This window comes from Taudactylus pleione, unplaced genomic scaffold (genome assembly GCF_031769625.1).
Source record: "Taudactylus pleione unplaced genomic scaffold, aTauple2 ptg000198l, whole genome shotgun sequence".
Taxonomy (NCBI): domain Eukaryota; kingdom Metazoa; phylum Chordata; class Amphibia; order Anura; family Myobatrachidae; genus Taudactylus; species Taudactylus pleione.
The window spans coordinates 10,979,086-10,996,708 of NW_028284600.1; the positions used below are offsets into that span (position 1 = coordinate 10,979,086).

The window sequence follows — 17,623 nt, forward strand, 5'->3', positions numbered from 1 at the left end:
GGGAAGCCCTTTCACCGGGCTCCCCAGCCGACTCATCAACCCTGACCATTAGTCAGCCTAGGCCGGGGATCCCTGGGGAGCTGGGCCCCTCCCCCAATAAAGGGGTCCCCCCAGGGGCGGTGGGTGCCAGGTTGATATTCAATGTGTAGTGTAAAAAAAATAAGTGAAAACATTGTCTTTACAAGTAGAACTGCAGGTCCCAGAAAGCCTCCCCCTCATGCTGGTACTTGGAGAACCACAAGTACTAGCATATGGGGCATTAAGGGCACGCTGGTACCCGTAGTTCACCTGTAAAGAAATGTTTAAATAAACACAATACACACACACCATGACAGTATAGTTTTAATACATACATACATACATACATACACACACACACTCACACATACTCATCTACATTACCTGGACTGGTCCTTTTCTCCCTGTAGGCATTCTTGGTTTTGGTAAAACAAAAAACAAAAAAAACAACCCACGAACTAGGTACCAACCGCAATGGTTGATACCTCCCGAATGAAGATCTCAGATGTTGCATTACCCTTTGTAGTGCTGCGTCTGAGTGTTCAGTGGCTGAGAGAGGTCAGCCCACGCCTCTTTAAGCCAATGAACGTCTCCCACCATTGATTACAATGGTGGGAACCTTTCATTGGCTGAGAGGCGGAAGGCTCGTCTCTCTCAGCCAATGAACGCTCAGCGGCGGGGTTTTCATGGTGAAATCCTGCCACTAAGCTCTCATTCGGATAGTACCATTACTTAAGTATGTGGATCCGCGGTTTTCATTTTTTTATTTTGCCAAGCCCGGGGATGCCTACTTTGGACCGAGGAGAATCCGAACTTTGCATGGGAGACAGTGAGTATGTATATTTTTTCACAGGTACCCAATGGATATTCTACATAGACAAGGGGACCAATGGCTACAGGGATACATAGATGAGTATGTGTACATGTATGTGTAAATGTGTGTGTACATGCGTGAGTGCATGTATGTTTAATAAACTTATACTTTGTATGGTGTGCGTGTCCTGTGTTTATTTTAATATTGCTGTTGCCGTGGAACTACAAGTACCAGCAGGTCCGTAATGCTCCAAATGCTGGTACTTCTGGTTCTCCAAGTACCAGCATGCAGGGGAGGCTTGCTGGGATCTGTATTTCCATAGCAAAAGATAATATTTTAAACTATTTTAAATGCACTACACTACATAATCAACCCAGCACCCACTGCCCAGAGGTGCCGGGGATATCCCTCGGGCTATCAGCCTAGGCCTGAGGTGCCCTGGAGAGGGGGACCACTTTATTGGGGGGGTCCCAACTCCCCAGGGATCCCCGACCTGGGCTGACTAGCGGTCAGGGTTGATGCTTCAGCTTGGGGGCCCGGTGAAAGGGCTCCCCAGGCTGTGGCATCAGCCCCCCCCTTTATTTCCAGAACCAGGACCGCATCAGAGTCCAGTGCTGGTTGCGCAGATTACAGGGGACCCCTACGTCATTTGTCCCCCTTCTTTTGGCAACCAGGGCTGGTTCTGACTAGCCCAGTGCTGGTTGTGTTTACAAATGGAGGACCCCTACGTCGTTTGTCCCACGTATGTTGCACAACCAGCACTGGGTCACTAAAAGCCCACAGCTAGTTGCTCTTTGGGGAGGGGTGCACACCAGTTTTTAAAAATAAAAACACTTTTTAAAAATAAAAATTTCACAGATGCACGGATGGTTCTCACTGACCCATCCCTGCATCTGTGTTTATTTTATTAAAGACAGATGCATGCATCACGGATCTCCCCATGCATGCATCATATTTTTTTTTTAATAAATGATGCCGCTCGGCCGCATGATGCATCGTATCGTGAGATCATATGAACATTGTGTGTCACTCGTGCGGACGGGTCTGACATGAAGCTGCCGGGGAGTTCAAGGAAATCGTAAGATGAATCTTATCTTATGCTGGTAGTACTAGTGTATAGCCTGCATAAGGGTCTCAATGAGAGTCCAAGTTGAAAATAGAAACAATTTAATAGGCATGTGTGAGGTATTTAGTGATATTAGCCATTTGTCACACAATCTTAACATATACAGTATGAAACAACAATACTCCTCAATAAAGATATTCTTTGGTGGTAGTGGTGAGCTCTATTGTGAGACACTGCAAAGCATAACTCTCCATTTCAGCACTTACCTTTACAATAGAAACAGCAATATTATTTCTAAGGACATGTATAATTGGTTTAGTCAGTTCAGCTACTTAGAGATAAAACACTGATATCACCGTTTGGCAGGAGACAACAATGCTTCACTGTTGTGACTGATGAGCTTTATCTCAATCGTATTGGGCCACTTTAAGTGTATGATTCAGCTCAGCAACAAAGAAGACGCCACCATTGATATCTGTGTAATAGTGATACCAGTTCTTGACTGTTGGCACAAGTCTGTTTTTTCTCTTGCTTTGTGCAAATATATTTCTTTTAGACTGTTTTATGCAGCAGATCCTCCTCACTACTCCTCAGTCCTCCTCGCTACTTTGAATCAGAAGTTTTGGCATTGTACAGTGGGTCAGACAGAATTCATATATCTCAAGCACCACTAGCAAACTCCTACACTGCTACAAAATGGCATTGGATTAAAACTGCAATCTACAACCAATCCTACAGTCTATTTAAATGTGCACCAGTTACTCCATAAAATCCATAATTATTCATGAGGATTTTTATGGCTAATAAAAAAAGGTTAAGATATTTCCCTGACATGGTTTTTCATTGATTTCAGTGAAGTTTCGGATAATGTCTGTGGACCTGGAATTACATGCTGCAAAGAACAATGTGAGTCCTTTTTGATGGAATGGGGATGTAATGCCTGCTGTCTGGATGCCTCCTGTCACAATACCGACAGTGGCATCCCCATGGTTGGTATCCCGACAGGGGTCGGGTAAGTATACTTGCCCTTTTCCTCCTATCCCTCCCTTCTAGTAGCCTAACTCTATCCCTCCCAACCCCACACTCTAACCCTCCCCGTTAGTGCCTAAATCCCCATGGTTGGTATCCCAACTGGGGTCGGGTAAGTATACTTGCCCTTCTCCCCCTATCCCTCCCTTCTAGTAGCCTAACTCTAGCCCTCCCAACCCCACACTCTAACCCTCCCCGTTAGTGCCTAAACCTAACTCTCCCCCCTTCGTGCCTAAACCTAACCCTCTCCCCTTAGTGCCTAAACCTAACCCCCCCAGTGGTACCTAACCCTAACCCTCAACCCTAGGTGTGCCTAACCCTAACCTCCCCCCAAAAAACCTAACGCTAACCCTGCTATGGAACCTAAACCTACCCCCCACACAGCTAACACGAAGGACGCCCCAGACTTACCTTGTATCAGCCGTCCTTCTATGTTCCGGTGTCGGGATTAAGATAGGCATCAGTATTTAGACACCTTTCTTAAGTCCCTTGTCGGGCTTTAGCTGTCGGGATTTAGACCTACCTCCGCTTTTTGGTGTATACCATGAACTTACATACTGTAAGCAGAAATGTCCTGATTATTACCGAACACGGAACAAAGGACAAAACCTGGAATAAACAGCAGACAAAAAAGAAAAATTACCAATTTGAGATAGGAATTTGCTGTAGAGTATATTTTTACCAATGACAAACTCCCATCAAATAAATTATAGAATAAAATGTAAAAATGAGATACAGATAGGAAACTGCAATCAGACTTCCAAATGAGAGTTGAGTATTTTGATGGCACTGTGGCTAGTAAAGTTAAGAGGTGTCTGTTCTTGGAAATAACTGAGATTACACAGAGACTTTTTATTTAACTGGGTACACACTGACAGATATATTGGCTGATCAATTGATCGGCCAATATATCTGGTGCCAGTCGGCCAGTGTGTACCAGCGATATGTCTGTGAACGACGTCGTTCACAGACATATCGCATTGGCTGCGCTGCACAGATGATGGACAGATATCTGCAGATATATCTGTCCATTGGGTAGTGTGTACGAGCGGTCTGCTGACCACCCGTACACATGCAGCAGAGGCCGTAGGGCGGGTCCTGGGCCAGAAGCAGGTGATATGTATGTGTGTATGAATGACCATCATCTGCAGATATATCTGTGCAGTGTGTAGCCTCCTTTAGAGCTACATAGTATCTCCTTATGTAATATAGATCAAATGAGTGAATGCTTTGTTGTTGATACCCACATAACTATTGTTTTAAGCTCTGTTTTCTGATACTTATCTCCCCTCCTATTATAAAACAATGGAGGATGGGAGGAAACTATTAGAGTTCAATTATCTATAGTTAGTGACAGGTGTAAAATTAGGCCCCTCCTTAACAGATTTGTTCTTAAAAGGTATAGGGTGTGCTGTGAATTGGTTGAATTGTGAGGGTGGTCAGGTTAGATGAATAAGTAGGAAATATATAATTTGAACATATTCTTGTAATAAAAACAACTATCATACAATATTTGAAATAGCAATAATATTGATGATGATAATAAAAAAAGATTAACCTAAAAAATAATCACCATACATAAAGCAAAAATTAAAACTTAACCTTAACAAGCTTTTTTGACTACAAAAGCTTGTATAATATAATCAGAACACAGTTACTGGTGTTCTATGTTGACAATATAATAAAGTATGATAGTAGTTGTCTTGTTCGAAGATAAGTGTTATTTTGCAAAAACTTCTTTCACTGGAAGCAACAGAAACTAGAATGGTGAGCGAAATTCTCAGAGATAAGGATCAAATGGGGTTAACAATAAGGTTAAAAAAAGGGGAACACTAGATGGGCCAGGTGGGTCTTACAGATGTTTCCTCTTAAATGCTTGCCGATCGCGCTACAAACGTGGGCACGCATCACACCATGTGATTACCATGAGCAGTGTACACTACGGTACGCTATGGCACGCACTGCAATCGCACCATGCAATCCTATGGAGTCGAGGGTGCGTACGCAGTGTGCGTACCCGCTCGCGGGCCCACACCTCACTCCATGCGTGGCACAATTTGCTGCAAACAAAGATGCAAGAGGACATATCTGTATCTGCCATCAAATTCTATGAGCTGTGGCTATATTATATTATAGATGAAGCTTAGGAGACCATCAGGTGTAGTGATTTTCATTGGTGAGTTTAAATCCAATGCATGGTAGATTAAACTTTCCACTTCAAGAATTAGTCCTTGTTTATCAAGATCTTCTTGACATACGTTGACTCGTTCCATGGCCTGACCCCTGAGCTTTCTGTTGTCATTACATCAAACTGAGCTCCATGAGAAAAACTGAATTTAGCTTCATGCTTCTCTATGGCTTGAAATCTGCTTGTTAGTTCAGAAGGAATTCTGGGCCTGATTCACTGATGATCTGCAATAGCAATTACGCACGTAGTTCTACTGCGATAGTATGCTAATCCCTTGCGATCGCAATGCCGCCGCAGCACCACATAAGGATGCCCACTTTACCTTACACACCTGTAATGTTTAGCAAGACTGAAAAACCATCGGTAACATCGAGTACCATCGCAGCCTCACGCACACTTGCACAAGCTCTGACCTTACTCAGGAATTGCTAACTTCATCGCACGCTATGAGGTCTCAGGCTGCATACGGCATCGCCGTGGATAATTTATGCACGCCCATGCAACGGCATTCAAACGCACTGGCATGCCTGCATTACCCCAACCACCCCACTGTCACCACCCCCAAACAGTGCTTGACATCAATCAATCTACGATGGGCCAGCATAGTCACTGTGATCGCAGTCCCGATGGTATTGGCCGGTTCGCATGCGCGCACTGCGCTGCATGTGCAGAACTCAACAATCGGACGATTGCATGCGTAATCGCAGTTGCGATCAGTAGTGAATCAGGCCCTCTATCCATTATTTGAAGAAGTGAAACATAAATTATTCTTCTGACAGTATAAAAGTCCCATTGTCACCTCTCCATCAAACATCTTATTCTCCTTTAGCTTTCTTACCTCTCTGCAGTGTGGCACCAGAGCAGACCACTGTTTTCAGAAATACTGTACAGTATCTTTTGCTTCACTGGAGGCAAATTTTTTATTGCTTCTCCTTCTTGATGTAACAGGTTCAGGAGGCCATGAATGTGCTTTACAGATAGATCAGTGGTGATATCTTCTTTTAAAAGTAGTTTATGCAATCAATGTGACTTAGGGGACTATTTATTGGTGATCAGGCCCAATAACATAGAGAAACACTAGCTTTCACATGTTTTAAGTAAAGGGCATATTCATTAATAGTGGTGTGATGTGGATGCTGGATTTTCATTAATATCAGAAAATTCAAAGTTTTCAGCATTTGATTTCATGGACTGATTCCAGATGTCATTATATCCTGGAGTCTCACTCCGTTCTACTGGGAGGAGTTCTGGAGTGTAAAGAAAGGTACATTCACATCCCTTCTTCTCCAGTGGTCCTCTCTGTATACATGCACACTTGGAGAGAGATAACGTGGGTCTATTTGCTAAGCCATGGATGGAGATAAAGTGAACAGAGATAAAGTACCAACCAATCAGCTCCTAACTGCCATTTTACAGGCTGAGTTTGAAAAATGACAATTAGGAGCTGGTTGGCTGGTACTTTATCTCTGTCCACATTATCTCCATCCAAGGCTTAGTAAATAGACCACAAAGTACCAACCAATAAGCTCCTAACTGTCACTTGACTCAGTGAACAAGCCAGTGGTGGTGAAATGCATGTCACACCACACAGTAGGGTTCCCCCTGTGGGCACACCAGAGTTCTCCCGTGTCTTCAGCTCCACAGGATCTCTATTTACACAGGTATTTCTCTACCCTTCCTTCACTGTACACTCATTGGCTACTGAGAATATACTCAGATTGGGCATCTTTCCCCCATAGCCAACAGGAGATACAGCTTTCTCTCTAGCACTCTCATTAACCAATCACTTCCCACATACAGGCAATGATTGGTTAATTAGAATTCCAGAGAGCAGAAACCAGAACATTGAAAGATATTTCCTTTCTTCTACGCAACAAATATAACTTATAAAATGAATTAGTCTGTTTTTTGTTTATTAGTTTGTTTATTTGTTTGACTGTCCGGTTATGCATTCGGACTCCCCTGCACCATGAAACTAATGTGATGTGGTCCAGTTGAATCCTGGCAAGGTTTTAAGGTGGTTAGGGTCCCAGTCGGAACTCCTGTTGGAGTACACTTGAAAGAACTTTGACCCGGGGATCCTGTTCTGAGCCTCCCATTGGATGGATTTGGACGAAAACTTCACAGAGTGGTAATATTGGCCCCCAGAAGATATACTAGGGGGTTGATGTCCTGTCAGATCTCTCGTTGGTGTACTCTGGGCAGAACTTTGACCCGGGGATGCTGGGCAGAACTTTGACCCAGAGAGCCTGTTCTGGGCCTTCCACTGGATGGTTTTGAATGAAACTTCAAAGAGGGGTGGCAATTGGTCTAACATGCAAAATGGAATGAGTGGTATCCCAGTCAGACTTCTCGGTGAAGTGTATCAGGCAGAACTTTGACCCAGGGAGCCCGTTCTGAGCCTTACAGTGGATGGACAGAAACTTCACAGAGTGGTAAGGTTGAATCCCAGAAGACATACTAGGGGGTTGAGGTCCCAGTCGGACCTCCCATTGGTGTATGCTGGACAGAACTTTGACCCGGGGAGCCTATACTGGGCCCTCCACTGGATGGATTTGTTTGAAAAGTTCACAGAGGGGTAGCAATTTGTATAGGATGCCTAATATAGTGGTTGGGGTCCCAGTTGGATCACACAGCAGAGTGCACTGGGCAGAACTTTGACCCAGGGAGCCTATTCTGTGTTTTCCACTGGATGGATTTGGATGACATCACCTAATTTGAACGAAAACTTCACAGAGTAGTATTTCTTCTGGGATACAAAGTTACCAGAGAGTTAGGATCCCGGTGTACGCTGGGCAGAACTTTGACCAGGGATGCTGGGCAGAACTTTGACCCAGGGAGCCTGTTCTGAGCCTGCCACTGGATAGATTTGGATTAAACTTTCACAGAGTGGTATAATTGGATCCCAGAAGACATGCTAGGGGGTTAATGTCCTGGTCAGACCTCGTGTTGATGTACATTGGGCAGAACTTTGACCCAGCCAGCCTGTTCAGGGCCTTCCACTGGATGGATTTGGTTGGAAAAGTCCACAGAGGAGTAGCAATTGGTCTGGGATGCCTAATAAAGTGATTGTGGTCCCAGTTGAACCTCACAGCAGATTGCACTGGGCAGAACTTTGACCCTGGGAGCCTGTTCTGGGCCTTCCACTGGATGGATTTGGACAAAATCACATCATTTGGATGAAAACTTCACAGAGTGGTAACTTTGAATCCCAGAAGACATACTAGGGGTTGAGGTCCCGTTGGTGTATGCTGGGCAAAAGTTTGACTCAGGCAGCCTTTCCTGGGCCTTTCACTGGATGGATTTGGTTTAAAACTTCACAGAGAGGTGACAAATAATCTGGGATGCCTATTGGAGTGGTTGGCATCCCGGTGGACCTCATAGCAGAGTGAGCCAGGCAGAACTTAGACCCAGGGAGCCTGTTCTGGGTCAAAGTTCCACTGGATAGATTTGGATGACATCACAATATAAAACTTTATAGCTTGAAGAACTAAACCCAGGCAATGCTGGGTACTTCAGTTAGTTAGAAATATTTAACATGTTTCTTTATTCCTCATCCATATTATTTACTTGCTTAAGGAAGTAAATATTACTGGTCAAAGATGCAGACATTACAGATTAATACAAATATGCTTATCAATGTTATAGATCGATTTTATTTTGCCTATTTCTTCTCTATGTATGAGATTGCATCCGACAGATAATTATTTTTCCCTTAAGGGGAAACAGTGATAAATATTTTGAAATCTATTAACCATTTGCAATTTACTTTGCAATTTACATTGTCTCTTACTTTTCTACCTGTACTCTCATCGGCAACTGGGGCTATCCCTTTTGATTTGATATGTGCATTTGGCTCTCTGATTAAAGGTGCCCACACACATACCGACTTTTCATCCAATTTGGCCGATTTCGATGCATCGTGACGATAGATCAAGTAAAAAATGGCCAAATCGTGAGTTTATCTCTTGATCACAATGCCGATGCTCGTCCCCGCTCGTCGTACCTCGCATCTTCAGATCTGCCGTGCTGTTGGGCAGATTAGCCAATATGGGATACAATGCACTGGCTGCAAGATAGATCTTAAGTCAGATTGGACATTTTTAACTCCAAATCGTGACCACGACTGCCTGGGGAGAGCTCAGGGGAAATTGTGTACATCGGCTGATTGGGAGCAAGTCGGTATGTGTGTGGGCACCTTAACCCTTTACTGCCAATTGGCACATGGCTAACAGAAGAAACCTAACACATTTAATATGTCTTTCCCACCTATGATTACCTTTTGCATGATTTTACCTGTTTATATACATGTCAACTCATAATGCATGTTTAATAAATATGCAATCATGTTGCTTGCTCAATGCATTGTACTGTACACTGTACATGAAGATCTTTTGGAACTGTATGAAATATGACATTGTGTGGTGTGTTTTTTTTCCTGAACCATTGCTTCTTGAATTATTATTGCATGGTAAAGTGGTAGATAGTAAACATAAATTATGTGATAGTTTAATTATCATTGATATGTCACATTGAGCTATACATTGGTTCTTGTATATTTAGCATTTAATCTTAAATTATTAAGAAGTGCCATTAACTGAGGATCTCCAATACCCGCTTGGCTAAGTCATTTAGCAGACTTCACATATAATTGTATTGAGCTCTTATTACTCTATATGAACATGTTTTAGTTAATCACTTATATGTTGTTTGTCTAAACTGTGTTTAAGCAATTTCGAATAAAAGTTCAGTTTATTACTTTTACATGAGTGTTTCCTTTTGATACTAAGAGGGGTATTCAATATGAAACGTTAACTTCACTGTCGAAGTTAACGTTTCATATCGGAGTTTTTTCCTGCGTTAAAGAATGGTGTGCGCTCCCGCTTATCCCCGTATTCAATGTAAAATTCACGAAAACGGGAAACTCCGAAGTTGGATTTGCGTAAAGTTACGAATTTTTCCTTAAAATGATTGTAAGACCCCCCTAAAGTTGTAAAAACATGGGGGAACACAATGGGTACCCCCATTTTAGCCTTTAATTGAAAGTCGGGGATTTAAATAGCCGCAGCAGGTGTTTTTTTCCCGACATTGAAGAAGTGATGCAGAAGAACACTTAGGTTATTTTTTTCGTTTTTTAAGTGGTCCCATCAAATTTGGGGTACATGAAAATGGGTACTAGCATATTTTTATGTTCCTAAAGTAAGTTTTTAAAAATTCTGCATCTGTGCACCTGCCGCTATAATTCTATTCTTCAAAACACCTCCCGCATACTTGCAGAATAGCCCTGAACCTATTTCCCTATTGTTAAACAATTTTTTCCCCATTTTTTTTTTTTCACCCCAATTTTTAAATTAACTTTTTAGTGTGTCCCTTTTTTTTTAAAACTTTTTGACACAGTTCTCTTTTAAATGTCAGTCCCAGGGGTGCAGGCTATTTTTTTTAAGCCTGCACCCCTAAACCCCAATTCTGCACTTTTTTTCGACACTTATTCAATGGTGAAAAGTTATCCCCGTTTTTTATCAAAGACTTTTCAAAACTGCGATAAGTCTTTGATATTGAATACAGTGTAAAACTAAAACCTGCGATAATGACGTCATAGCTCCGATATTAACGCAAAAACGATGTTATCGCACCCATATTAAATACCCCTGTAAGAGCTGTTCTAAAAGGATAGCATCCATGTACAGTCAAACCTCATAGAAAACTATTTTGCTTCTCTGATGTCATTAAGGATCTATTCCCTAATCTTCCCCACAATGATGTTGAAATATTAATTTTGAATATCAGATGAGAGGTAGCATGCAGATGTTCAGGCAGATTGGGGTAATAATTTGAAATAAGTTCAATAATATTTAAACATTTTCCACTTATAGGACTACCCTGATAAACAAAGTATAATAATAAACCCACCAGGGCAGAAAGAGTGACTCTTCAATAATTTTCTTGTTGTACTTATTTGTCCTGAAATTCTTTATCAATATCACCCATACCCAATCAAGACTCTAGTGTTTTCCCAAATAAACATTTTCTGGTTCAAGGAATTTTTATTTTCTGTAACTGTATCATTATTTTTTTTTATTCCATTGAATAAAGCCATTTTATTTAGCAAAGAAGGTAGCTTTGGTTCCAAAATTATATGTGAAAATATTCTGCATGGTATGCAGGCTAAAGCATTTGTTACTTCCTATATGCCAACAATGATCAACATGCTCTCTGTCCTTTTGGCAATCATGAGGTTCTTACATCTATTGAACTGTTACTTAGATCTAACTCAGGGCCTCATTTATCAACGAGTTGTATCATTCACAATGAGTGATAAAACTTGTTGCATAAGATAAATGATGCTCTAGCCAATTGGCAACCAACTGTCATTTTTCAAACAGATGACAGTTGGGAGCTTATTGGCTGGAGCATCATTATTATACGCAACAAGTTTTGTCACTCGTTGTGAATGATAAAACTCATTATAAAATGAGCCCCTTTATCTTTGTTTTTGCCCACATGAGTGTTACAAAACACCTCTCGATGGGCGTGATATATAGGCAACTGCATGCACAATTGTGATATCTTCACATCCAACTTGCAAAAATATGTTAATAGTCAGCCACTGTCATGGGCACTGAGACACCCACTGCCAGAGTCTCACATGTACAAGCAGAAACATAAGGAACATGTGTCACACTGAACCTCTGAGCAAGCCTATGCTGTCTCAGGATGAGCATTTCATCTAAGATGCTTGGGCCTCTCCAGTTGTGTGTGAATTCTTAGTGGCTGACTAGGACACACCCAGTAAATGGTGCCTGCTTTCATCTACCCCCCCTCCCACTCCCCGTTACCTGCGCCAAATGCTGAGTACCTGTCCCTCACTTTGCAAATAAATCCTCACTGCATCCACCATTTCAAACCCATTGCCATGTGTGCACACTGTGGGTTTAGCACATGCACGATAGCAAAAAAATCACTCCACTGTGACATTGACATGTGGATTTCACAAACTGCTGGAGGAAGTAATAAATATATTGTGCAATTCGCTGTCGGACCGATCCCCTAGCAGATTTTTTTCGGTCGTACATGTTGTTGTATTGATTTCTTCCTCCAGCCAGTTGTGAAATCCACCAAGACTTTTTTTGAAAGATACTGGCAAGTTTTTGACGGGTCTCATATTGGTTGATGGTTATCTGTTGATTGTCTACTTGGCACACTTGATGTGTGTTCACTTTACATAGTGATCCCACATGAGGCAGGAGTGGAGGCAATAAGAGAGCCCTTACTGAAAGGCCCATATGATGGCCCACCCATTGAGTTCTTTGTATCACTTCTTACGAAGGTCTTAGGCTCTATTTACTGCAACCCGCATTTGAAATGCAGATTGTAGTGTGAGATTATAACCTAAATGTGCATTACAAATATTGGCAATATCACAGGGATTTCTCAAAAATCCCCTGCAGGGACAGAGCTTGCGATAAATGTCTGGTGTATGGTGAACCGGTTGGCGCATGTGTGGGCACCTTCTCACTGTATTTTTTTAAAAAAATACAGTGATAAGGCTGCACATGGGATTTGCAGGGACAGAGCTTTATCCAGATAAGTCCAAAACCTGGCACTTCTTATAAGCAATGTAATGGATTGTCACACCACAGGATCCTTTCTTTTATAATGAATCAATGAAGATGGTGGTTTATTCTACAAAGTATGGACCATATATAACCATAGGAAGGATCTAGAATGAATCCTTCCACCAAAGACACCCAGAAAATAGACAAAAAGCCTTTTAGTTTATAGAACTCTAAATTTCTTTTGCTAAAGAATATATTTATATTTCTGGGCACGGAAAATATGGAAAAGCTTATATCAAGTTTACAAAACAGGAAACCCACTTGTGATGTACAGACAAAACAGACTTTCTGTTGCACCCTATGAACGAGAGTGAGCTCTCCACATACTGTATGTGTCTGTAAATGATCACATGTACGATAGATAGATAGATAGATAGATAGATAGATAGATAGATAGATAGATAGATAGATAGATAGATAGAATCTGCATTAAACCGGCAGCACGCACTCCTATTTAAAACATACATGCCTACTCTCCCGATTTGGTCGGGTGCCTCCTGACAATCGGGTGCTGCTCCCGGCCCCCCAGAATAGTAGGCATGTCTCCCGGCCCCACCAGTCCCCCCCCCCCCCGCAATACTTATCCAAACACCCACAGTGGAGGGGGGCTGATGACATGATTCTCTCTGAATCGCGTCATCATAACCCTGCACCCTGCTCCACAATGCCGGAAATCTAGGCATTGTGTAGCGGGGGCGGGGCCAAAATGACAAGAGTGAGTGGCTCCGCCCCTAGCCACACCCCTAAACAGCACTTATTATCCCGGCCATGCCCCTGCTAGGCCGACCTGGCTGCTCCCTCTCGGAAGGGGCAGCCAGGATATCAGTAGGTATGATTTAAAAGCACGGAGTGCAAGGCACTTAAATAGGTTACAAAATAAAAAAACTGAGCCGGCACATCCAATTATAGAAAAAATATTTATCCACCAATACACATAAACATGACTGTATCCATTTATAAAGTGCAAAAATAGTGCACATCCAAACAATGTTCAGGCTTGGAGGGACTTGTAAACAATCAGCACATGGTCGAATAAAGAGCCTAGCAGCATCATCACACAGGTATATACTAATCATGAGTCATCGTCCAGTGCAAATAACCCTACAGCCGGTTCAATGTTAACCCAACACCTTCATCATCGTGTTTGCTTTATAAATGGATGCAATCATGTTTATATGTATTGGTGGGTAAATATTTTTTCTATAATTGGATGTGCTGGCTCAATTTTATTTTCTATCTATCTATCTATCTATCTATCTATCTATCTATCTATCTATATATATACACACACACACTTTTGGGCTAAGACAGAGCAGATATTAACTACAGCACTATATGAGTTGTACTGTATATAGGTTAAAATATTTGATTATTTCAGACTGTTTTTTACTTTAATATGTCTTTTTTCTATTTATTTGCTTTCAGATTGCTGTAGTTGCGCTGACGGTAGGTATTACTGTACATTAATGTTTTCTGTGTCTTGAATTTTCAACTAGTTACTTAGGAAGATGGAAAAACAAGTTTACCAGATTTTATATTACATTATTATGTCCATATAAAAATAGTATACTCATTTTTGCTTTTCTTTATTATTTTATTAATATTATTCTACTTATTCTAATATATTGGACTGAAGCTGCTAAATTCATATCGAATTAACTATACTTCAGTTGTTTGCCACAAAAAGACAACAAAAAATGCATAATAATTCAATACTTACAGTAAATACTCTAAGATAAAACTTGACCAATGTGAGAGCTTGCTGGGAGTTTGCTCTTCTAAACTCTCACCCTATTACATTTGGCCCTTGGGGACCTAGAAGCTCATTCAGGATTTCATTCAGAACCGGACGCAGCGCAGCGTTCGCTCATAGCTGGCCAATTTTTGCATGCTGTGTATGCGTATAAGCCGTAGTGCACGTGCACAAGCAGTCTTAGCAATCGGGAATCAGCCTCTGGAAGTACACAGACTGAGCACTACTTTGAGTGACAGATAGTGCCGTTTGGGGGTGGTGTCAGGGGAAGGTGTATGAAAATGGGGGTGTGGATGTGTGAACGCAGGCGTGCCTGTGCGTCCTAAAGGCGTTTTATGGGCGTTCATAATTAGCATGGAGGCGTCATTGTACACGTCACCTGCTTGTATTTCAGCCTGCAGTGCTCCCAGTGCTTGCAGCATGGTAGGGTCTACCTCAAGGGCTACGAGCAGCTCCGATGGCTCTCGATGTTACTTATATCACATACACTTCCTGGAGATGACGTGTGCTGTGAAGGAAAAGTGGGCATCTTTAGACTGGCATGCGTTCTCTCTGCCGTCGCTCTTTAAGACATGGAGGGCATCCTTAAGCCTTGCCGTGCGATTGCAGAATTTGCATACCCTGCCCCTGACGGCTGTGAAAGTGCGCTGTGTTGTGTCCGGGTCTGAATCGCCCCTCTAATGTTTTTCCAGCTATAGTTTAGAAATAAATACTAATTCCACATTATATTAAACTATTCCACTGTTAATCTATTTGCTCACAGGACCCAAATGGTTACCGCATAGGACAATGGCTGAATGTACCTGTTAACCAAGGGATTGCGGATTTTAGCTTCCCTTTGGCAAATGAGCTATCTCTTGGAACATATAAAATTATCTTACCTTCTGCATGTGAAAAAGAAATTACTGTATCTGAATATGGTGAGTTATAAGAAAAATAAATAATTGCGTTATATTAGTATATCATATTTAATAAATGACAATGTTATGGCATGTTTAAAATGAAATTCCCTCCACCCACCCCCCCCTCCTTGGAAACACCTCTGGAATGCACTCCTTGCCAAATCAGACTTTCTAACAGGTATGCTAGTATCAAAGGTGCACTCAGTCAAAACAAATCTTTTCATTATAGCAGAGGATCCCAAACTTGGTTCTCAAAGCAACTTAACAGTCCAGGTTTTAAGGATATCCATGATTCAGCACAGGTTACTTAATTAGTATCTCAATCAGTTTGATTTTACCACCATTGATATCCTTGAAAACTTGGACTGTGAGGGCAGAGTCTGGGAATCACTGCATTAAAGACTACCAGCTTTACCAACCTCTACACAAGAGGTTCCCAAACTCCGCCATTGCAGTACAGGATTAAGGATATCCATTATTGAGCACAGGTAACTTAATTAGTATCTCAGTCAATTTGATTTAACCAGCTGGGCTCAAGCATGGATATCTTTAAAACCTGGACTGTATTGGTGGAATTTGGGAACCTCTGCTCTAGACCCTTAACCATCCCTTCTTCCCAGTTACCCCTCTAACTGTCCTCCCTTCCCTTTAGTATATAAGCATTACAAAATAGTGGTTACTCATATAATCCTAATGGTTTTCACAAGTGCTTGTAAAGGGAGGGGCTTACTCTGCACTACAGGAAAAAAAAGTTTCCCATCAGCACACTGCAAAAAAAATTAAAAAAGCAGAAAAACTTGAATACTACATGATAATAGAAACCAATACATGGTTAAGCGCAGGGCGCCGTCAAGATTCCTCTGTACCGGCATCCTTAATGCTACATATTAATAGCACCCACTGTGGGTCATAATTGCATAATGTTGTGCCACATGATAATAGAACATACATAAATATATTTAAGTTGACTGCCAATTCACATAGGAGGTACCCCAGAAATCTCCAAATATCAATACAGGAACCAGCACAGGAACCTCTCAAAGCTGGTACCATCCATGCCTCTCAGAACAGAAATACAAAATAGTAGCTGCTGATCCTAATGGTTTTCCTAAAGGGAGGGGATTACTCTGGACTGCAGAGAAAAAAGGAAAACATGTTTCCCCCCAGCACGCAGCAACAAAACCAGCAGAAATAAGTACATAAGCTTTCACAGGCAGGTCCCTCTCTCCTCTTGTTCTCTCATTAGTACTATCCATGGCACCTGTGCTCTTTTTCTTTTGTCTCCAAGTCAATTCAGCAACTCTGATGCTAAGCTGGCCACACATTTAAAGATTATCTGTCCAACCAGCCAACTAGTTGATTGGTTGGAATGAAAATCTGGCAACGTCTGGGAGTAACTGATGATCAGCAATTTGCTCCTAAATGCCAGAAAACAGATGAAAATGGTCGTCAGACAAGTTTGTTAAATGTTTGATCTAAACAATTGGTTCAAACAACAGTTTTTGTCCATTTTCCAGCATTTGAAAGCAAATTGCTGATTGTCATTTGCTTTCATACCTTACCAGATTTTCATTCCAACCAATCAACTAGTTGGCTGGTTGGACAGATAATCTTTAGATGTGTGGCCAGCTTAAGCTCGCCCTTACTTTGTGCACAGACTCAATGAGTGTCAAACTACCTCCCATCCCTTTGACGTCTCACATATTGCACTACAAGATAGATAATTGCTTGTGTATTGTCCTACCTAGTTTGTCATTTTATTGCTGCATATTGTTCCTAAATATGCTATTTTAACCTGTATTGTATTTATATCATTACTATTTACCTAATATGTGCCACAGTGTTTAAACACCATATATAGAATACACTTTAAAACAACTAACATAGCACAAGAACAGCACACAATCGCATAAGTACACAGCAAAAAAAGAAGAAAAATATTACAAAAAAACAGGCATTAAGGGCATAGTTAAAGGTGGGCAATTCATAGCTAGTGGGAGCAGGCAGTGATGACTTTCAAGGGGTGTCACAGTGTGCCGGACACCAGGGGTCACTTACTGGGTCCGGCAGCACTGGGGTCAGGATCGACGGCGTGCAGTGGGTGGGAAGTCCCCGGTGCCCGTTAGTGTTTTTCCTCCGACGTCTCCCTGCCAGGTTGATGTGGTTGTGAGTGCAGGTGGCTGCGGATCCCCTTAGGGGTGCACTCGCTGACCTGCAGGAAAATTTATAGGGCCAAG

General features: G+C 41.8%; 1 protein-coding gene across 1 annotated transcript in view; it reads left to right on the plus strand.

Moving 5' to 3' along the window:
- LOC148518859 (pregnancy zone protein-like) overlaps positions 1-17,623 on the plus strand; it is a 178,516-nt gene that overhangs the window by 12,148 nt on the left and 148,745 nt on the right. The window contains exons 4-6 of the mRNA XM_088476942.1: positions 2,752-2,804; positions 14,157-14,177; positions 15,248-15,404. Of these exons, the coding sequence (XP_088333068.1) occupies positions 2,752-2,804; positions 14,157-14,177; positions 15,248-15,404 (231 nt within the window). The remainder of the gene's footprint in view (positions 1-2,751; positions 2,805-14,156; positions 14,178-15,247; positions 15,405-17,623) is intronic.